Source organism: Myxine glutinosa, chromosome 5 (assembly GCF_964187855.1).
Source record: "Myxine glutinosa chromosome 5, kmMyxGlut1.1, whole genome shotgun sequence".
In the NCBI taxonomy this organism is placed as follows: Eukaryota; Metazoa; Chordata; class Myxini; order Myxiniformes; family Myxinidae; genus Myxine; species Myxine glutinosa.
This window is the reverse complement of record NC_136265.1, coordinates 12,379,589-12,403,702: the sequence shown is the minus strand read 5'-3', so window position 1 is coordinate 12,403,702 and position 24,114 is coordinate 12,379,589. Positions and strand designations below refer to the sequence as shown.

The window sequence follows — 24,114 nt, the reverse complement described above, 5'->3', positions numbered from 1 at the left end:
GGATATTGGCATTTGTGGTGCGGTTGCAGAATGGTATTGTGGATGGGTGCATTAGTGTTGTGGAAATGGCTGGGCGTGTAGCCTGTTAGTGTGTGTAGTTGGTTGGGCACTCCACCACTGTGAGGATGTCGGCCAGGTGAGGCCGCAGGTGGGCTCTGGGAGCCGTTAGTGTCAGTGGGGCCCGAGGATCCGGAGGACGGACCCGGGTAGCCCAGTGCCAGAGAGGGCACCGAGTGGGGAGAGCGCCAGAGGGCCTTCCCCAGGTAGTTAGGTTAGGGTAAGGAGCAGGTAAGCTCGGAGGCAACTGCAGTGGTGGAGGTGTGCAGGTGGGTAGACCTGCTGGGAGAGCTACACGTCGCAGCCCAGAAATTGTGCGAGGGCACCGGGAGATGAATCGGGGGAGTGAGACCCCAAATTGAGAGGCACCACAGTTTGGTCAATGGGAATTGGTTTTTAGAACCCATAGTGTAAGTTGGCCAATGGATTGGCAGGGAAAGACCCCGGGTAATGTAAAGTTGTTAAAGTCATTTAGGAAATAGTTAGGATTGATGAACCTGTCGCACCATACGCAGCCACTTACCTGTGGTGATGATGATGACTCCACACCTGTGTTTTCTTTGTTCTGTGTGCAGGAAATGAGAATTGCTGTGTGGATTGGTGAGACGCATCACGACGTGGATAAGACATTGGGGTGATTCCATCTCTCCCTCCTTAGGAGGGACTGATGATGAATTGGTGATGGCCAATTTTGATGTTGAGTTGGAGATGGCAAATTTTGATGAGAGTTGGAAATGGCAAATTTGATTGGTTAGGAGGGAGAGAAGATGAATTTGGTTTATGGGAGGAACGGGGAAGACAGTAGGGACGTTGTTGATTTGTAAAGTAGATGTTTATGGGTAGTGTTGTGTTTTGTGGATACAGTAAGGGGTAAGGGAGGGGCAATGTAGGTTACCTGGTGGGGGGGGGGGGCGTACGGTAGGAACGTACCTGTCTCACCTGGTTCCCATGTGCCCCCAGTGTGCATTACCTGGTATTGCGTGCACTTTTGCGCCCTTACCACCTTACTCACTTGTCTTCTTCTTTTGTCTCCCACCTCCGAGGATCTGGCTTTGGGGCAGAGAGAGAGGAGAGAGAGGTGCTGCCTCCGCAGTTGTGGGCCTGTACTTTCGCTGCTTGCTGCCGGGATCGATACGCCATATGGACCGCAATTTTTGTGGCCGCCCACCTTGGACCGCAGTTCTCTTGCGGGCAAGCACCACCCGTTGATGGACCTATGGGTCAACGTGGCACCTATGCCATAAAGGTGAACCACTTTTAGTTGGCCCCCTGATGGCCACAATACAGAAATGGACGCGGTTGGCGCCTTTCTTTATTTTCTAAGGAAGCTAGAAGGCCAAGCACTTCAGGAAGGCAAGACCAGCGGCAGAACATCGGCCGGCTGCGACACCACCGGTGACGTTGAACACTTTATTGGTGCACCGGATGGTGCTGACTGTACATGATGGGGTGGTGCTTTTGGTGCTTGGATGGGGTGCTCTGCACATTATTAAAGGCCGTAAGGCCACAGGGCACTCGTGGGTTGGTGTATCGATGCTGGCATGCGTGCTCTCTCTATGCATAACATCTGCATGTGTTCCTCCAAAAACAGGTCCTGGATCGGTGTAAATATCAGTGTAGTCTTGTGTAAATAATGCTCCCTACCGGCTGTATGTTTAGTTTGAGGATTCTTTCCGCGATTCGGTTATCCTGTGGGTGTGTTTCTGTGAGGAGAAGGGTGCAACGTCGCAGGGGGACATATTTACTCATTTGTGAACATCTGTAAAACTGTCGCACTCAGGGTTGAGTTAATAGTAGAGGGAACTACATCTGAGTGCCACACTAACGTAGGTAAAAATTTATCGGGTCGGGACGCCCCGAGGTAGAGAAGGGTGCAATGTTGCGGAAATGGGATTTGGCCTCCATCCATATCCGCTTGTAAATATTCCCCTATTTCCCCCAATACTCCCCAACTATCCCCAATCCCCCATTCCCTAGTCCCATTGTCTGTAAACAACACTCTGTAGCCCCGACCTTCCCCTTTTTCCCCCATTAAATGTCGCACCCAGGTTCACCGCATCTCACGTAGACAACTATAGGACATCTTGCTAGTTATTCTTAGTCTATGTCAGTTAAGGACTCGTTTCCATTAATTCTGACTCTTCGTTGCACCAGAATGTGATTGTATGGCACCATTAGTAAGTTTAGGACCTCCCAATACCTCCACGCATCTCTTCCTCATGGAACAACAACACCAACAACAACAACAGCGGCGCGGCGGCGGCGCGGGGAGTGTGCGTCCTCACTCCGGCTTGGTTAGCCGCCATTGAGCATGTGCTCCGACGGGGTTACCACGCAGGGGCTCACTGTCAGCTCCTCGTCAAGGGCGGAGCCCGGTAACCCCCCGCACCCAATAAGAAGTGGCGGACCGATTCCATCTGGGGCGGAGCTAACGAGCCAAGGGCGTGTCACTCCCCGCTGGACATGCGCAGGAAGACGGAGGTGACGTCAGATGCGCCTCAGCTTGAAGAGAAACGGACGCCACCTCCAGCGCGACGATACCTCCCCGCCTCTCTGGACCGGACCGGGTCGATTCTGCCCCTGAGCCAAGGTGCACCTTGAGCCATCGACTGCCTGCCCTTCCTTGCCATCAATCCCTGTGTGAGTCAGTCTTGTCCCGTTTGTCTGTGGTCTGTCGGGGCTAAGATAAGACCGTGTCTAAGTGCCCATCTTGCTGTGCTGTACCGCTTGCCGTGTAATCTAACCGTTCTGCATAACCAATATTATATCCTCCTCCGGAGGTCTTGAGAACTGTACCCCTTGTGTCGTTGCCTTAATCCCAGCCGTTGTGTCCTTTCCTTCATTGATCTAGCGTAGCGCGATTCGGCCAACGTTCGAGTGTAATCGGGTAAACTGTGCGAACATGGCGGCCATTCCACTCGGCCCATCATAACATCTAAGTCGTGTCTGTAACAATATATATATATATATATAGACTTGGCATTTAATATGGAATATATTTTTTTTCTTGACTTGGGTTTACTAATCAATCTGGTGAGTTTCTTTTACACTTTGGTGATTTATTTGTTAAAAGAACCATGTCACTGATTGTCTGTCGCAGCAAGAGGTCAACAACAGGATTATATCACAGGTGGCGTGGCAAAATGTACGGACAGGTGCATTTGACGATTGGCTTCAAAGTCGGGTATACAAGGGTTGTTGTGTTCTGTATTAGTGGAAAACAACTGCCGCACATCTCCAAAAGTTATTGCCGCTTCCTCTGGAGATGGTCCGTCAACTCGACATTGCTGTTTGTCATGGAGTGGTGGCTTTACGAAATTACGGCATGAAAGAGCGTGCTATTGCTCGGCAGTATGGCATCACTCAAGGTCAGGTGTCAAAGATCCTGAAACGAAATGCTCAGAGGGGTGTCCCTACTCCAATACCGAGGCCAGGACGTCCCCGCAGAACCACAAGGAGGGATGATCGCCAGCTGCACCGGTTAGTTGTAATGGCCGTACCAAGTCAGCTAATCGGCTTAGGGCTGAGTGGCATCAACTGACAAATGTGCCTGTATCCAGAAGGCGAGTCAACCAATGACTGGTTCAAGCAGGCTATCGTGCCAGGCGTCCCCTGAGAAAGCCACGCCTGATCAGATAACACCGCCAGCGCCGATTGCAGTGGGCCAGAGAGCACCGTCAATGGCAGCCAGGACACTGGAATCATGTGATCTTCAGTGACGAGTCTAGATTTCTGGTCTATCGTCAAGATGGCCGCGTCTGAGTGCGCAGACATGTGCTTGAAGCCTACAACAAAGATTGTATAGTGCCAATAGTCCAAGCTGGAGGTGGTGGGGTGACCGTTTGGGCTGCTTTTCATCCAGGGGGCAAAACTGACCTGGTTGTTCTGAATGGAAACCTGAGCCATTTCAAGTACAGGGCCATTCTGGAAGAAACATTGCTTCCATTTGCTCGTGCAGCCTTTCGAGGAAACTTTGTCTTCCAAGATGACAATGCACGGCCTCATCGTGCTCGCATGATCCAACACTTTCTTGCTGACCGTGGTGTAGAGCATATGGAGTAGCCTGCCATGTCCCCGGATATGAATCCGATAGAGAACTTGTGGGCAGAATTAACGCGTCAAATCGACCACTTGGACCTGCAGCCGACCTCTGTGCGTGAATTGCAGCAGGCTATTGTCACTGCATGGCAAGAGATTCCTGTCCAAACCTTGGCAAATCTCGTGAACAGCATGCCTCAATGTGTACGTGCTCTTCTGAATGCTCGTGGGGGTTACACGAAATACTGAACTGTAATTTTACTGTCCGTAATCCGAGTCGTAATTTAACTTTTGTTTTTGTTAAAAAAAATTTTTGGCTAATGTGCAAAATAAAGAGATACTTCTGGAAAACGTACAGAAGTTTAACACAGTACTGTCCATGAATTGAGTTCGATATCAGTTTACATCACTTTCAAGGATCAATTTATTTGTTTTGAAATGTCAACTGTGGTTTTTGTTTCTTTTGAAGGTCACATTAACAAAATCTAGAATAATTTCAACATAATTCCAATGAACTTTTGGTTCTAAGACATCTAGAAAAGTAAGTTCACCCCCACAAAAAAAAGATTCCATATTAAATGCCAAGTCTGTATATATATATATATATATATATATATATATATATATATATTGGTGGAGCGGACGACAAGAAAGGAGTGAGGGCCTGAGCTCTGCACATCGGTGGCTAGGGTGAACGTAGCTGTGCACCAAGGCCTGTTTTCCTGCGCGTGGACTCGGGGACCCGTGCGGGACCGGCGGAGTTATGGGGACCGCTGAGTGCAGGAAAACGCACCACTCACACCTTTTATTACTTTCATTTAATTATCCCCTTGTGCTGTTTTCCGAGTTCGTGTGGGGGCGCCCCAAATAGGAATTTTAGTTTTACCGTGCATTTCTTGCCCCTGGCATTTATTTTTATTAAACCCTTTATGTGTTGCATTTTAATTCCGTGTTGGTCTTGTTTGATTATCGTGGTTCGAGGACGCTCCAGTGGAATCCGTGCAGGTAAGAGCCTTGCTGCCCTCCACCCTCACGCATATAAAATAACACTGCCATTGTTTGATTGAAGGCCTCGGAGTTTAACCTCGATCGGCCATTCTTCCCCTTGGGAGATCTTAATTCTCGGGAACACGACAATATACACACACACATATATCTATCTATCTATCTATCTATCTATCTATATATACAGTGCATTCAGAAAGTATTCAGACCCCTTCACTTTTTTCACATTTTGTTATGTTGCAGCCTTATGCTGAAATCATTTAAATTCATTTTTTCCCTCATCAATCTACACTCAATACCCCATAATGACAAAGAGAAAACAGGATTTTAGAAAGTTTTGCAAATTTATTAAAAAGAAAAAACTGAAATATCACATTGACATAAGTATTCAGACCCTTTGCTATGACACTTGAAATTTAGCTCAGGTGCCTCCCATTTGTCTTAATTATCTTTGAGATGTTTCTACACCTTGATTAGAGTCGTCCTGTGGTAAATTCAATTGATTGGACATGATTTGGAAAGGCACACACCTGTCTATATAAGGTCTCACAGCTGACATTGCATATCAGAGCAAAAACCAAGCCATGAGGTCGAAGGAACTGCCTGCAGAGCTCAGAGACAGGATTGTGTTGAGGCACAGATCTGGGGAAGCCCACAAAAAAATTTCTGCTGCATTGAAGGTTCCAAAGAGCACAGTGGCCTCCATAATTCTTAAATGGAATAAGTTTGGAACAACCAGGACTCTTCCTAGAGCTGGCCGCCCGGCCAAACTGAGCAATCGGGGGAGAAGGGCCTTGGTAAGAGAGCTGACCAAGAACCCGATGGTCACTCTGGCTGAGCTCCAGAGATCCTGTGTGGAGATGGGAGAAACTTCCAGAAGGACAACCATCACTGCAACACTCCACCGATCTGGGCTTTATGGCAGAGTGGCCAGACGGAAACCTCTCCTCAGTGAAAGACACATGAAAGACCACTTGGAGTTTGCAAAAAAGCACCTAAAGGATTCTCAGACTGAGAAACAAGATTCTGTGGTCTGATGAAACCAAGATTGAACTGTTTGGCGTCAATTCTAAGCATCATGTCTGGAGGAAACAAGGCACCGCTCATCACCTGCCTAATACCATCCGAACGGTGAAGCATGGTGGTGGCAGCATCATGCTGTGGGGGTATTTTTCAGCAGCAGGGACTGGGGGACTGGTCAGGGTTGAGGGAACAATGAACGGAGCAAAGTAGAGACATATCTTTAATGAAAACCTGAAACAGAGCGCTCAGGACCTCAGACTGGGCCGAAGGTTCACCTTCCAACAGGACAATGACCCTAAGCACATAGCCAAGACAACGCAGGAGTGGCTTAGGGACAACTCTGTGAAGGTCCTTGAGTGGCCCAGCCAGAGCCCTGACTTGAACCAAATCGAACATCTCTGGAGAGACCTGAAAATGGCTGTCCACTGAGGGTCCCCATCCTACCTGACAGAGCTTGAGAGGATCTGCAGAGAAGAATGGCAGAACATCCCCAAATCCAGGTGTGCAAAGCTTGTCGCGTCATACCCAAGAAGACTCGAGGCTGTAATCGCTGCTGTAAGGTGCTTCACCGAAGTACTGAGTTAAGGGTCTGAATACTTATGTCAGTGATATTTCAGTTTTTTCTTTTTAATAAATTTACAAAACTTTCTAAAATCCTGTTTTCTCTTTGTCATTATGGGGTATTGAGTGTAGATTGATGAGGGAAAAAATGAATTTAAACGATTTCAGCATAAGGCTGCAACATAACAAAATGTGAAAAAAGTGAAGGGGTCTGAATATTTTCTGAAGGCACTGTATATACATACACACAAATTACTTTCCCGGTGGGCATGCACACCAGCAACTCCTAGCCTATACACCACACATGTGCCCAACCTAGCCACAAATATGCACATAACTTGAAATTGCATGACTATCAGTATTTGTAATCCTCCACATGCACTATCTGGACCAAAGTGCATGAGCAAATGAGGTATCATCCAGCATTATATGAGCTGTGGCTATGACATTTACATTTACACCGTTCAGACACAATCGTGCAACTTGCATTTATATATAGACTAGCAGATATAACCTGGTTCCACCGGGCCATTGAAAGGGAATTCGTTCCCAAAAGAGTGGGGAATATTTGGGGAGTTTGCCAGGAATGTCCTTTGACAGCATAATTGCAGGGACCTGTGGAAATTCCAAGTGATGTAAAATGTGATTTAAAGTCCTTAACCCCTTCTCTCTCTCCCAGTCGCAAGTCTTCAAGCCTCCTCCCAATCCCAAGTCCTCAAATCCCCTCTCGCACTTCTCTGTCCCCTCTCCACCCCCTAAACCCCAACTCTCTGTCCCCCACTTACTCCCAACCCCAAGTCCTAACCCCCCCCCCCCCCCTCAAAGTTTCTTCTCCCCGATCCCAACCAAACTCCATTCTCTGCCTCCCACTCCAACTCTCTGTCCTCCACTCCCCTACCCAGCTGCCATCCTAACTCCTAGTCCACATATAGTCACCAACTGTTGAGACTGCTAAGGTTTCTCGGTGAAGTAAATCGATGGAAAGGTAATTATTAATTTGACAGTATTGGCTGAATAGTTTGTGGTTATATAGATATATATATATACTTCTGGTTGGTGTGCGAACCAACGATTCTAAGCCTATACACCATATACTGATGGCTCGCTCTATCCCTTTCACTTCCACCTAAAGGGGCGCGCAGGATGGCTGAGAGGTGCGCACACTCGCTTCTTAAGCTGTCTAGTCCGGGTTGACTCTCAGCTCCGCTACGTGCAAACTATCATCCTGGTGTTTTGCAAGCAGGGCGATTCATCAGTTTATGTACCGTCCCTCGGATGGACGTTCAACTGGGCCTACCGTCTGCCGGTATTAGTTGGTAGCCGTTACAGATCCTTCATGAAGAGTAGACGAGCTATCGGCGGCACAGATAACAAATTACAAATTCCTGTTCTAACCTACAGGGTTTCTGGGGCTGTCACCCCCTACAGGGAGAACTGTCTTAGCAGCAGAGCTATGCCTCCAGCCATTGATACGACCCACAGGCCATGCTGAATACAAAATATTCCATCTGATGGTCAAACTACATTTTGTCAACTGGCTCTTGAATGCAAAACAGAAGTAGTACGACAATTTAAGAAACACATGGACCAACCTTGTCCATCTCTTATGAACCAGAAGTATGCAAAAGCTCCACTGCCTTTATCTAGTTGACTCGAAAAGGTGACCTGGAATCCGGGCGATTGAAATGGTTGCATGTTGATCATGAAGCCACAAAATACTTTTGTGTTTGATTCATCTGGAATGGCTTCCACACTTGTGTTTGATTCATCTGGAATGGCTTCCACACTTATTTTCGCATTTTTGCAGAGCAGTGACCACCAGCCTAAGTAGATAGACAGGAATTCCAGATGTACCTGCAAAACAAATTTGACATTTAGTTACTCGAGGAATTACAGATACAGTTACTTTTTTCTGCACCCACCTTTACTCATGAAACTAGATGGTATTCATAGAATACTTACCCTGTGCAGTCAACTTGTTGCGAGCCAATTCTTCTGTTTTTGAACATTGTTTTTCTTTGATCCAATATGGTTGCCAGACCACGTGAGCGATGACATCATAAATTTATATTCACTAATATAATTGTTGCATAGATCATGCCCAATACATTTCAAACTGATCAGACTAAGCGTTGTCCCTGTCGAATTATGACGTCATAATTATGGCACCAATGACGTCATCGTTAACAACACCTATTCCCCATATGGAGATCTTTACAATGAGCCATGGTTCAATTTTTGCCATGCAGCGCTTTTGGAGATATAGAGGTGCAACATTTTTCGTTTTTTCCAAGATGGCGCCTGTACCACATGACCTATGACGTCATGATTATCATTAAAATATTCTTCATCAGAAGGCGTTCCTATGGTGAAAATTTCGTGCCCGTCAGACCAACAGTTTCTGAGACAAAAAATTCACAATGATCGGATAAGTGTTGTACTTGTCGAATTATGACGTCATAACGAAGGCACCGATGACATCATCATTGAACCACCTTTAGTGGCCAAACATCATCATTAACAAATCTTATTCCCCAAGGGGAGTACTTGACAATGAGCCATGTTTCAATTTCCATTGAGCAGTTTGGGAGATGTAGAGGTGTAACGTTTTTCCAAGATGGCCTGTACCACGTGACCTATGACGTCATAATTATGAATGAAAAAATGATACAGGCGGAGGCGCTTTTATGGTAAACTTTCGTGTCAATCGGACAAACGGTTGCCGAGAAAGTGATTTTTTAAAATGCAGACACGTACGGCACACGTACGCACCTGAATGCTTAACCCCGCTTTTCGCTTCGCGAGCGCAGGGTAATAACTGTTACACTTTGGATTAAAACTGAAGCATGTAAATTAATCAAGTCAATTACTTTCTTGCAAATTCATTATTCGACCACAAAACGAATCGCAAACTGACCATGTAGTTTTCAGGAGCCATAATATTCCAGTTGCATTTGTGATTAACTGGAGGATTGTGAGGATGAGATGGAGTAGCAAAAATGCCTGGTTTGGAGAAATTCTTCTGACAAGGCCACTCTGTAAGCAAAAGCAAAGACAGTAACGTACGGTCACGCACCAAAAGAAACGTCCTCGCTGGTACACCTGTGATTGAATTTCAATCAACTTTCATATTTTTTCATCTAAGCATAAAATAAATCCAAGCAAGTTACAACCATATATATATTGTATTTACTGCTAAAAGTTGAAGTGTTTGTATCGTTGGTTGTTATCTCCATTTGTGGGTTTCAAGAGGTGGGACAGAGTCCTCCCAGGACCCAAAGTATCCACCTCCTCTTCGGTAAGGGATCACGGATCATGGACCGAACTGTTCAACTTTTTCAGAGTTTTGTTCCAAGTTCTCTTTTAAGGATAATCACCGAACCCCGGATTTTCTTCAGTTGTACCGGTAGTTCATTTGTGGCAATATTCCCGGGGATGGTTTTTAAAATGTCAGTGAGGTTCTTCTTCATCATTCCTGTTGCTCCAATTATCACTGGTACAATTTCGATGCTCTTCAGCTTCCAAGATCTCTTAACTTCATTTTTGAGGTCCTGGTATTTGGTGATTTTCTTGATTTCTGCATTGTTTAGGCCAAAATCACTGGGTACTGATATCTCAATCATCAATGCTGTCTTTTCCTTTTTGTTCCTGAGTACAATGTCCGGACACAATGCTTTGTTTTCTATGTTCATGCTCGATGGAATCATCAGGTCGTGCGTGAGCATATGAATGAATGAATGATCGTTTTAAGGCCATTTTTCCCCGCTAGAGCGGGGGTTAGCCTTGCAGGCCCCATGACAATCATGGTTCCCTTTTTGAGGCAATGTTTTTTTTATGGCCGGATGCCCTTCCTGGCGCCAACCCTTGGTCACGCTCTTACGATGTGCAGGGATACTGTGTACCTATTCTAAATCGGGGTACACACCATGATCATTCATCCCAGCAAGCTGGTACTCAAATTTGCCGACCTCGGAAGGATGACAGGCTGAGTCAACCCTCCTGGCGTTAATTCAGCGATCGACCGGGATAAGAAACCCAGGATCCTAAGATCCCAAGCCGGCACCCTAACCGCTAAGCCAACACCAGGCTTATATTGGGAGGGAGAGGTGTACAATAATTGATTGATAAATTACAGAATAAAAATCAATAATTAATGATCATAAAATATTTTCTTAATCAATTGGCTAATAGCATACCTAAACCACCAGTGCTTCATCCGAAGCTGTAACTTTTTGAAAAATAATTAAATAAGTCATTAATCAAAAAAATAAACATTTAATTGATTAATCAATAATAAATTAATCGATTATTTGATTAATCAGTAAATACAAAAATATCCTTTATAGCCACCACTTGGTCACTGTTGTGTTCAAATATCAGCTGCCTAGCTCAAAAGGTGCCTGAGATATTGCTCAGATGAGAAAGAAAATAAATAAATGATTAATAATGAAAATAAATAAATAAAAAGCATAAAATAATTTAATAAATCAATTGGCTAATAGAATACCTAATGACATCCTCATTTTCAATGATTGCCCTTGGTTTGTGTTTCCATGAGTTTTCTGGTCCTGGGAAGTTTACATTTTTACAGATATGTCAATGAATCAGTTTGTATACTTTGTTGTGCCTTTGTGTGTATAGTTGTTCTGATAATAGTTTTTTTGCATCCCGAGAGCAGGTGACTAGTACTTTCTGTTTCTGTCTTGCAGAATCTACACTTGTCCGTCTGGCTCAGTCCCGCCATCTTTTTAAATCCATTGGTGTAGTGTCCTTGATCTTGGGCATTTATTATGATTCGTTTTCCGTCCCAGTTGAGCTGACCTCTTCTTAGCCATTCCAATGAGCCTTCTTTGTCTATCCCCATTTTGTCCAATTCTTTTTTGGATTTACCTGCTCTTTTGTCATTCTCCCAGTTGTTGGTGAAGATTTCTTGATATTTCTTTTCATGTATTTATTTTGTCTTTTTTGCAATTTTTGCAATTGCTGTGACTATTTGTTGCTGTTTCATTTTCCTGTGTGGAATCTTCTATTTACACCTGTTTTTGGAAATTATTTGCAAGGTGAGTTAGGGATAATTTTTCAGGTTTGTTGTGTTCATGTTTGCTTTAAAAATTGCATCCGATAGTCTGTTGAGCATTTCACATACTCAGCTAGTCCGACACTCATCACTCTGTGCAACTGGTTGAGTTCCAGCAGGCCGCTCTCTCCCTCTCGTCTCGGCAGGTACATTCTCGGAATGCACAGGTTTTTGTAAAACATTTTGTGGATGGCAAGCAGTTTTCTTGTTTTGATGTCTAACTTGTTGATTTCTGATTGGGCCCAGTTTATTATTCCGCAGCTATATTGGAACACTGGTACTGCGAGCTGGTTTATGGCTTTGATATTGTTTCTTGGGGAGAGGTATGTTTTCAGGATCAGCTTTGTTCTACGTAGGTATTCCTTGGCGATTGTTTTGTGCATTTGTTTGTGACATATTTGGTGGCCCTCTTCTACTCGGAGGTATTTGTATGATGCTTCGTTTTCTAACTGCTGTATTGTTGTTTACAGGTCAATTTTTATGTTGTCTGTTTTTCTTGGTTTACTTTGTACAAATGTGCACTTGGCTCACTTGTCTAGTCCAAATTCCATTTGAATGTCCTCAGAAAACCGTTTAACCAGTTTTAGTTGTTCTGTCAATTTTTCGTCAATTGGTGTGAAGAGTTTTAAATCATCCATGTATCGTTGATGTGTCACCTTTCCTATTTCTTTGGATGTTCTTCTATTGGTTGTTAGGGTGTATCCATGTCCTTGTTCATTGATGAGGTTACTTAGTGGGTTCAGAGCCAGACAAAACAGAAGGGGGGAAGGACCGTCTCCCTGGAAGATTTCACACCATATCTTCACATCTGGTATTTCGATATTCCCTTCCGAGTGCTGTGATATCAATGTGGTATTCCAGAGCTCCATTGCTTTCTCAATCAGTTTGATTATTTGGGAATTGATTTTGTATATTTGCATGGATTTTATCATCCACGAATGTGGGACCCTGTCAAAAGCTTTCTTCTAGTCTATCCAGGTGGTGGATAATTTAGTTCTTCACATTTTGCAATCTTCAAGTGTGGCTTTGTTCAGTAGTAGGTCAATTGTTCCATAACAACCGCTCTTACATCCCTTTTGTTCTGCCTCTAAACCTCCTTGCTGTGTTCGATGATAGTTCATCATTTCTGTGATTATTCCAGTCAGCAGTTTGTATGTGGTTTGTGGACATGTTATCAGCCAGTATTTGTGGGGAAGTTGGGTTTCCTCCGATTTTGGGATGAGAAAGGTGTTCCCTTCTATGAGCCACTCATCCACTGCCTTTTCCTCTTGGATCAGTTTGTTAAATGTCCTGGCATAGCGATTGTGAAGAGCACCAAGTTGTTTTGTTTCAGCCAGAAATTTGGAATTCCATCTGGGCCTGGGCTTTTGAAGTTTGGCATTTTAAAAGTTGTTTTCTAATTTTCTCTTCATCAATAATCAATCGGCGCATTTTCTCGAGATGTTGCTTCTTCTTTTCCAAGTTTGGGATCCATTTTGCTTCCTTGTTATGTTCTTTTCGTCCTTCAAAAATTCCTTTCCAGAATTTTTCCAGTTTTTCTTTTCAGGGGGAGTTGACATATTCTGCTTTTGTTACCTCAATTCACGGTAAAATCTCTACGGGTTACTTTCAAACATGTGGTTTTGTTTTCTCCTGTTGTTTCCTTCTTTATATATATATTTTTTTATCTTCCTTGCTATCATTTCTATTTTGAGTCTGTTTTCAGCACCCAAGCACTCAAGGTCTTTGTCTGAGATTTTGTGTTTGTTTTTTATTCTTTGGATTCTCTTTCTTAGTTTTGGGTATCTGTTTCCTTTCCTGAGCTGTTGTATTTGTCTTCTTCTTTCTGCAGTTGATTTCTGTGTGTCTCTAATCTCTGTCTCCAAGGTGGAATTTGGTTTATATTTGTAAGGCCTGTTTTTTTCTTCTTCTGGTGTTGTTTGCCCGTTACTTTTTCTTGAATAAGTAGTGCCGCTGCGAAACATACGACATCGATTTCCTTTAAGGTGGATGATTTTGGAATCATTATTCTAATTGAATGGTTGGTTCGCCTTGTGGGAGGCTTTATAAGCAGAATAATTATTCTACAGTGTTTTCTGATCGGGAGAGAGAGTAGGTGAATTATCACCAGCATTCTGACCAAAATTATTTTATCAGGATAGGAAATCGTGCATTGGTGGGCTCTTGCTCACGAACCAAGGTAATGATAAACCATTTGGTGTAATCTTTTGTTTTGTAATTATGTAATGCTTTTATGAATAAAGGGATCTGGTTATATATGTTGTGCTTTGACATTTCAACATGGTTTTTGAACTAGGTTTTCCCAATGGTGAATTCATCTGTACAATGTTACATACTATGATTCATATCATGCTACATACATGACGAATTATGATTTATGAAATCATGTAAACATAAACGTGTGTATATATATATATATATATATATATATATATATATATATATATATATATATATATATATATATATATATATATATATCTATATATATATATATATCTAATATATATCTATATATATATATATCTAATATATATCTAATATATATATATATATATATATATACGTATATATATATATATATATATATATATATATATATATATATATACAGTATATATATATATATATATATATATATATATATATATATATATATATATATATATATATATATATATATATATATATATATATATATATATATATATATATATATATATATTGTTGCGGATATGGGACTTGGCCTCAATATCCGCTTGTAAATACTCCCCTATTTCCCCAATACTCCCCAACTATCCCCAATCCCCCATTCCCTAGTCCCATTGCCTGTAAATAACACTCTGTAGAACCGACCTTCCCCTTTTTCCCCCATTAAATGTCGTGCCCAGGTCCACCGCATCTCACGTAGACAACTTTCGGACATCTTGCTAGTTATTCTTAGTCTATGTCAGTTAAGGACTCGTTTCCATTAATTCTGACTCTTCGTTGCACCAGAATGTGATTATATGGCACCAGTAGTGAGTTTAGGACCTTCCCATACCTCCTCCCATCTTCTTCCCCAAACAACAACTACAACAACAACTACAACAACAACTACAACAACAACAACAACAACTACAACAACGGCGCTGCGCGGGGGAGTGTGCGTCCTCACACCGGCTCGGTTAGCCGCCATTGACCATGCGCTCCGACGGGGTTACCACGAAGGGGCTCCTTGTCAGCCCCTCGTCAAGGGCGGAGCCGGTAACCCCCCCGCACGCACCCAATGAGAAGCAACGGGCCGATTCCATCTGGGGCGGAGCTAACGAGCCGAGGGCGTGTCACTCCCCGCCGGATATACGCGGCGACTTACCGGACGTGACGAGAGATGCGCCCCCAGCTTGGAGAAAGAACGTGACCTTCCAGCGCTGAGTGAGACCTCCCGTATCTTTGGACTGGACCGGGTCGATTCTGTCCTTGAGCCAAGAGTGCACCTTGAGCCATCGACTACCCGCTTTCCTTGCCATCAATCCCCGTGTGAGTCAGTTTTTGTCCCGTTTATCTGTGGTCTGTCGGGAATAAGATAAGTGTGTCTAAGTGCCTGTCTTTCTATGCTGTCCCTCTTGTCGTTGTAATCTGACCTTCCGCCCTAATATAACCTCCTCCGGAGGTCTTGAGAACTGAACCCTTGGTGTCGTGTCATTTTAATCCCAGCCGTTGTGTCCTTTTCCTCAATTGATCTAGCGTAGCGCAATTAGTCAACGTTCGGGTGGAATCGGGTAAACTGTGCAGACGTGGTCATACCAAACCGCTCGGTAAACCAACATCCACAACCGCGTCTGTAACAATTGGTGTCAGGAGTGGGATTGGACCCGGAGCGCGTTTACGCGCTCGAAATTATAACGGCGAAATTTGAATTTGTTTTACGAAAATAAAAACCCGAATTTTGAAAGTCGCGCTATGGCAGACCAAGTCGGCTGGGGTCCGGTAGTGGAGAGTGAGGCAGGGTCGGTCCAGGACCAAATTGAGGGACGCGAGGAGAGCGAAGCAGCGAGGGTAGCAGACGCACAAATTAGCGTCGTTGCGCCCGACATGGCGGGCGCGCGAAATGGCGCCTCGCACATGGCCACGGCGCCCACGCCCGCGACCGTAGTAGCGCCGCTGGTAAATTTGGACCTTTTTTTCATACAAATGAAGGTCCTTATGGCCCAGAATAGCGAGCAAATGAGGGAGGAAATGAGAGCTGATAATGAGCGATTGGGTGAGCGATTGGAGGGCCAAATGGGGGTAATGGGAAACCAAATGGGGGTAATGAGGGACGAAGCGAGGGGTACCAGTGAGGGGTTAGACAATAATTTTAAGGGATGAGACAAGAAATTTGGGAAGTTAGACAATAATTTTGAGGAGTTAGACAAGAAATTGGGGAAGTTAGACAATAATTTTGAGGGGTTAGACAACGGGATAAAAGAGGTGAGAAATGGGTTAATGGGGGTAGAAAACAGAATGGCCGCTCAAGAGAATCAAATGGAAGGGATGCAAAAGGGGTTAGAGGGGTTAGAAAACAGGATGGAAGGCAAATTGAGGGACATGAGGGACCAAGCGGAAAGGGAAGTTAAACAAATGGGGCAGCAGATAGAGGGGGTCAGAATGGGGGTAGAAACCAAACTGGATGCTCACAGGGAGGAAATGGAGCAGATGAGGGTGGCATCTGGGCAGGAGATGCAAGTGATGGGAGAGGAGATCAGAAGAGGTGTGAGTGAGGAGGTCGGAGGAGTGCGCGAGGAGGTGAGGCACTGTAAGGAGCACATGGAGAAGGAGGTGAGAAAGGGGACTATAAAATTGCAAGGGGGCATAGAGGACCTGACGCAGGAGGTGGAACAGCTGACGGAGGGACAAAAAGGACTAACGGAGCAGGTTCAAAGGAACACTGCGGTATTAGGAGGGTTGAAAGCGACACAGAAAGAACTAAAAGATGACTTGATAGCGACGAAGAGGGAATGTCAGATGGTACGTGAGGGACTGACAACGAGGTTGGACGAGGTGATAGAGGTAATGGAGACGAAGGACCGGCAGGTGAGGACGCACATGGAAACGGTCAAGGTAGCCTTGGAGGACGAGCTTGAGGAGACGTACCGTGGAATAAAAGAGGTGAAGCAGAAATTAGAAGAAGTGGAAGAAGGGATGAGCGAAATTAAGAAGCGACGGAGAGGGGATAAGAAAGAGATAAAAGAGGAGATAAAAGAATTGGTCCAAAGTCTGTGTTTGGATCGTGATGATGTGCCCATTAACCGGATGAGGGATTCGCAGGTGATGGAGGAGAAGCGAAGAGGAAGAGGACCCGGTGTAAGTGGTGACCAATATGGTCGTGCGTATGATGCGCCAGGTGATTTAAGAAGCTTGGGGGTCGAGATGGGCCCGGGTGTTCGTGAGAGGCCGTTGGTGAAGTGTGCGACAGGTCTGGTGTGCGAAAAAGGAGGTGTGCGAGAAAGTCCGACTCTGGGGTGTGTGAGGAAAAAGTGCGTGCCAAGGAGTGAGGGTGCTGGCGAGAGTGAGTCGGTCGTAGCGCGTGTGCGAGGGGGCACATGGAAGCGCGGTGTGGTAAGTGGTACAGAGGGTGTAACGGGAGAGTGTGCGCGAGAGAGGTGTGTGACGGACAGGTGCATGGGGAAAGAGTGCGCTGTCGAGAGTAAGGGTGAGTGCGTTGTCAAGAGTGGAGGTGAGAGTAGTGAGAGTGACAAGGAGAGTGAGTTGGTTGTGACAGGTGAGCGAGGATGTACACCTGGGATGGAAGGATGCACACCTGGAATGGTAGAGCGTGAGTGGGAATGCACGCTGGAGTTGGTGGTGAGGCACGTGGTTGGGTGTGCGAATGAGAGCACACCTGTGATTGTCACAGAGGAGGTGACCGAGGAGGGGGTGCGAAGAGGTGTGTTGGTGAGGTGTGCGACCAACGAGTGTGTGCCAAAGTGTTCGGTGGTCAGGTGTGTGACCAAGGCTGTGAGTGGAATGAGTGTACCGAGGTGTGTAAGGAAAGGTACGAGGAGAATGGGAACGGCTGGATGTGTGAGCAAGGAACGGGCTGCGGGGTGTAAGCGTCCAGGTGAAGCATCGACGGTAACCGGGTTAGAGGTTAGGTCGACTTTTAGCCGAATCGGGCCCTCGGTGCGTGCCGGGCCTCGCTTGGAACGGCCGCGTCCGTGCTCCACTAGGCGGAGCGGGCGGCTGGATAGGAAGGGTCGTCATGGCGACCACTTGTTGTTGAGGCATTCCGGCAGGTCGAGATCGAGCCATGGGATGGCTCCGTGCCGAGATGGTGCGTGGGACCTCGGCCCGGGTAAACCTCCTTCCCTGCACCGAATGCGGGACGTATCCAGCCGCTGGCACAGAACAACCCGCATTCATGGCTTGGCTTTACGAAGCCGGGCTTTGGACAGGAATTGGCGCACCGAGAGGCATTAGTGAGTAGACTGGGTGATGAGGTTAGTGTTTTGGACCCAAAATTAGAGAAAAACAAAATTTGATGATTGGCAAGGGATTGGCAGTAGTGATTGGCAAATTTTTGATTTGTTGAAATTTGATGTGCAAAATTGGTAGTGAGCGATGGGCCCGGTGGGTAAGGGTGGCATCCCTGCCACCCTTCCCATGGTGGGGGGCAAAGGAGCAATAGTTTATGGGGTGTATGGCAGTGAAAACTAGCCCGGGTGGGTTAGGTTATATTGATAGGGCCCTAGAAGATGACATTAGGTGACGTTAAGGTTAGTTAGTGACTGATACCTGTAGTGGGGACGCAGGTAGATTAGTATGGATGATAATGACGTGGGAGCGCAATAGTTTAAAGGGACGACTGGGAAGCGCAAGTTTTAGAAGGGAGTAGTTAGATGAGATGATGCTGTGTGAGGATGGAACAGGTGTGATTGCACAGGTGTGCAACTGGACAGGTGTGTGGAGCAGTGTGTGAGTAGTGAGTGTGTGGATCAGCGCGAATGCGCTTGGGGAGAGAAGGGTGCAGGTGGCACCAGGTGTGAGAGCACAGGTGTGCAAGTACAGGTGTGTGGAGAGAGTTGGAGTAAGTGGTACGGAGTGGTGTGCATGGTGCGAAGGTGTGAATGGGGGAAGAGTGGACCCCCATCACGGATACCCGGGGCGGGTAGTGTAAGTGTTAGGTAGAGGGTACAGGTAAATTGTGGTTGGAAATTGGCATCTGTGGTGCGGTTGCAGAATGGTGTTGTGAATGGGTGCATTAGTGTTGTGGAAATGGCTGGGCGTGTAGCCTGTTAGTGTGTGTAGTTGGTTGGGCACTCCACCACTGTGAGGATGTCGGCCAGGTGAGGCCGCAGGTGGGCTCTGGGAGCCGGTAGAGTTGTGGATGGGGCCCGAGGATCCGGAGGACGGACCCGGGTAGCCCAGTGCCAGAGAGGGCACCGAGTGGGGAGAGCGCCAGAGGGCCTTCCCCAGGTAGTTAGGTTAGGGTAAGGAGCAGGTAAGCTCGGAGGCAACTGCAGTGGTGGAGGTGTGCAGGTGGGTAGACCCGCTGGGAGAGGTACACGCCACAGCCCAGAAATTGTGCGAGGGCACCGGGAGATGAATCGGGGGAGTGAGACCCCAAATTGAAAAGCACCACAGTTTGGCCAATGGGAATTGGTTTTTAGAACCCATAGTGTAAGAGGGCCAATGGTTTGGCCGGAGAAAGACCCCGGGTAATGTAAAGTTGTTAAAGTCATTTAGGAAATAGTTAGGATTGATGAACCTGTCGCACCATACGCAGCCACTTACCTGTGGTGATGATGATGACTCCACACCTGTGTTTTCTTTGTTTTGGTGCAGGAAATGAGAATTGCTGTGAGGATTTGTGAGACGCATCACGACGTGGATGAGACATTGGGGTGATTCCATCTCTCCCTCCTTAGGAGGGACTGATGATGAATTGGTAATGGCAAATTTTGATGTTCAGTTGGAGATGGCAAATTTTGATGAGAGTTGAAAATGGCAAATTTGATTGGTTAGGAGGGAGAGAAGACGAATTTGGTTTATGGGAGGAACGGGGAAGACAGTAGGGACGTTTGTTGATTGGTAAAGTAGATGTTTATGGGTAGTGTTGTGTTTTGTGGATACAGTAAGGGGTAAGGGAGGGGCCATGTAGGTTACCTGGTTGGGGGGGGGGCGTACGGTAGGAACGTACCTGTCTCACCTGGTTCCCATGTGCCCCCAGTGTGCATTACCTTGCATTGCGTGCACTTTTGCGCCCTTACCACCTTACTCACTTGTCTGCTTCTTTTGTCTCCCACCTCCGAGGATCTGGCTTTGGGGTAGAGAGAGAGGAGAGAGAGGTGCTGGCTTCGCAGTTGTGGGCCTGCACTTTCGCTGCTTGCTGCCTGGATCGATACACCATATGGACCGCAATGTTTGTGGCCACCCACCATGGACCGCAGTTCTTATGCGGCCAAGCACCACCCATGGATGGACCTATGGGTCAACGTGGCACCTATGCCATACAAGGTGAACCACTAACAGTTGGCCCCCTGACGGCCACAATAAAGAAATGGACGCGGTTGGCGCCTTTCTTTATTTTTCTAAGGAAGTAAGAAGGCCAAGTGCACCACACGAAGGCAAGACCAGCGGCAGAACATCGGCCGGCTGCGACACCACACAATGATCACTAAACATTTTATTGGTGCACCGGATGGTGCTGACTGTGTGATGGGGTGGTGCTTTTGGTGCTGGGAAGGGGTGCTCTGCACATTATTAAAGGCCGTAGGCCACAGAGCACTCATGGGTTGGTGTATCGATGCTGGCATGCGTGCTCTCTCTATGCATAACATCTGCATGTGTTCCTCCAAAAACAGGTCCTGGATCGTAGTGTAAATAGCAGCGTAGTCTTGTAAATAATGCTCCCTACCGGCTGTATGTTTAGTTTGCGAATTCTTTCCGCAATTCGGTTATCCTGTGGGTGTGCTTCTGTGAGGAGAAGGGTGCAACGTCGCAGGGGGACATATTTACTCATTTGTGAATATCTGTAAAACTGTCGCACTCAGGGTAGAGTTAATAGTAGAGGGAACTACATCTGAGTGCCACACTAAAATAGGTAAAAATTTATCGGGTCGGGACGCCCCGAGGGTAGAGAAGGGTGCAATGTTGCGGATATGGGACTTGGCCTCAATATCCGCTTGTAAATACTCCCCTATTTCCCCAATACTCCCCAACTATCCCCAATCCCCCATTCCCTAGTCCCATTGCCTGTAAATAACACTCTGTAGAACCGACCTTCCCCTTTTTCCCCCATTAAATGTCGTGCCCAGGTCCACCGCATCTCACGTAGACAACTTTCGGACATCTTGCTAGTTATTCTTAGTCTATGTCAGTTAAGGACTCGTTTCCATTAATTCTGACTCTTCGTTGCACCAGAATGTGATTATATGGCACCAGTAGTGAGTTTAGGACCTTCCCATACCTCCTCCCATCTTCTTCCCCAAACAACAACTACAACAACAACTACAACAACAACTACAACAACAACAACAACAACTACAACAACGGCGCTGCGTGGGGGAGTGTGCGTCCTCACACCGGCTCGGTTAGCCGCCATTGACCATGCGCTCCGACGGGGTTACCACGAAGGGGCTCCTTGTCAGCCCCTCGTCAAGGGCGGAGCCGGTAACCCCCCCGCACGCACCCAATGAGAAGCAACGGGCCGATTCCATCTGGGGCGGAGCTAACGAGCCGAGGGCGTGTCACTCCCCGCCGGATATACGCGGCGACTTACCGGACGTGACGAGAGATGCGCCCCCAGCTTGGAGAAAGAACGTGACCTTCCAGCGCTGAGTGAGACCTCCCGTATCTTTGGACTGGACCGGGTCGATTCTGTCCTTGAGCCAAGAGTGCACCTTGAGCCATCGACTACCCGCTTTCCTTGCCATCAATCCCCGTGTGAGTCAGTTTTTGTCCCGTTTATCTGTGGTCTGTCGGGAATAAGATAAGTGTGTCTAAGTGCCTGTCTTTCTATGCTGTCCCTCTTGTCGTTGTAATCTGACCTTCCGCCCTAATATAACCTCCTCCGGAGGTCTTGAGAACTGAACCCTTGGTGTCGTGTCATTTTAATCCCAGCCGTTGTGTCCTTTTCCTCAATTGATCTAGCGTAGCGCAATTAGTCAACGTTCGGGTGGAATCGGGTAAACTGTGCAGACGTGGTCATACCAAACCGCTCGGTAAACCAACATCCACAACCGCGTCTGTAACAATATATACAGACTTGGCATTTAATATGGAATTTTTTTTTTTTCTTGACTTGGGTTTACTTTCTTAACTCAGTATATCAATCTGGTGAGTTTCTTTTACACTTTGGTGATTTATTTGTTAAAAGAACCATGTCACTGATTGTCTGTCGCAGCAAGAAGTCAACAACAGGATTATATCACAGGTGGCGTGGCAAAATGTACGGACAGGTGCATTTGATGATTGGCTTCACAGTCGGGTATACAAGGGTTGTTGCGTTCTTTATTAGTGGAAAACAACTGCTGCACGTCTCCAAAAGTTATTGCCGCTTCCTCTGGAGATGGTCCGTCAACTCGACAATGCTGTTTGTCATGGAGTGGTGGCTTTACGAAATTACGGCATGAAACAGCATGCTATTGCTCGGCAGTATGGCATCACTCAAGGTCAGGTGTCAAAGATCCTGAAACGAAATACTCAGAGGGGTGTCCCTACTCCAATACCGAGGCCAGGACGTCCCCGCAGAACCACAAGGAGGGATGATCGCCAGCTGCACCGGTTAGTCCGCAATGGCCGTACCAAGTCAGCTAATCGGCTTAGGGCTGAGTGGCAGCAACTGACAAATGTGCCTGTATCCAGAAGGCTAGTCAACCAACGACTGGTTCAAGCAGGTTATCGTGCCAGGCGTCCCCTGAGAAAGCCACGCCTGACCAGACAACACCGCCAGCGCCGATTGCAGTGGGCCAGAGAGCACCGTCAATGGCAGCCAGGACACTGGAATCATGTGATCTTCAGTGACGAGTCTAGATTTCTGGTCTATCGTCAAGATGGCCGCGTCCGAGTGCGCAGACAAGTGCATGAAGCCTACAACAAAGATTGTATAGTGCCAGGAGTCCAAGCTGGAGGTGGTGGGGTGACCATTTGGGCTGCTTTTCATGCAGGGGGCAAAACTGACCTGGTTGTTCTGAAAGGAAACCTGAACCAGTTCAAGTACAGGGCCATTCTGGAAGAAACATTGCTTCCATTTGCTCGTGCAGCCTTTTGAGGAAACTTTGTCTTCCAAGATGACAATGCACGGCCTCATCGTGCTCGCATGATCCAACACTTTCTTGCTGACCGTGGTGTAGAGCATATGGAGTGGCCTGCCATGTCCCCGGATATGAATCCAATAGAGAACTTGCGGGCAGAATTAACACGTCAAATCGACCACTTGGACCAGCATCCGACCTCTGTACGTGAATTGCAGCAGGCTATTGTCACTGCATGGCAAGCGATTCCTGTCCAAACCTTGGCAAATCTCGTGAACAGGATGCCTCAATGTGTACGTGCTCTCCTGAATGTTCGTGGGGGTTACACGAAGTACTGAACTGTAATTTTACTGTCCGTAATCCCAGTCATAATTTAACTTTTGTTTTTGTTAAAAACATTTTTGGCTAATGCGCAAAATAAAGAGATACTTCTGGAAAACGTACAGAAGTTTAACACAGTACTGTCTGTGAATTGAGTTCGATATCAGTTTACATCACTTTCAAGGATCAATTTATTTGTTTTGAAATGTCAAATGTGGTTTTTGTTTCTTTTAAAGGTCACATTAACAAAATCTAGAATAATTTCAACATAATTCCAATGAACTTTTGGTTCTAAGACATCTTGAAAAGTAAGTTCACCCCCACAAAAAAAATATTCCATATTAAATGCCAAGTCTGTATATATATATATATATATATATATATATATATACAGTATATATATATATATATATATATATATATATATATATATATATATATATATATATATATATATATATATATATATATATATATATATATATATATATATACAGTATATATATATATATATATATATATATATATATACAGTATATATATATATATATATACAGTATATATATATATATATATATATATACTGAATATATATATATATATACAGTATATATATATATATATATATATATACAGTATATATATATATATATATATATATATATATACAGTATATATATATATATATATATATATATATATATATATATATATATATATATATATATATATATATATATATATATATATATATATATATATACAGTATATATATATACAGTATATATATATACATATATATATATATATATATAT

The 24,114-nt window shown here is 45.4% G+C and overlaps 1 protein-coding gene across 1 annotated transcript in view; it reads right to left on the bottom strand.

Moving 5' to 3' along the window:
• The window catches only part of LOC137427954 (tolloid-like protein 2), a 161,818-nt gene that overhangs the window by 54,110 nt on the left and 83,594 nt on the right, over positions 1–24,114 (bottom strand). The window contains exons 8-9 of the mRNA XM_068117809.2: positions 9,602–9,720; positions 8,277–8,538 (exon numbers count right to left, since the gene is read on the bottom strand). Coding sequence (XP_067973910.2) covers positions 8,277–8,538; positions 9,602–9,720 — 381 coding nt within the window. The remainder of the gene's footprint in view (positions 1–8,276; positions 8,539–9,601; positions 9,721–24,114) is intronic.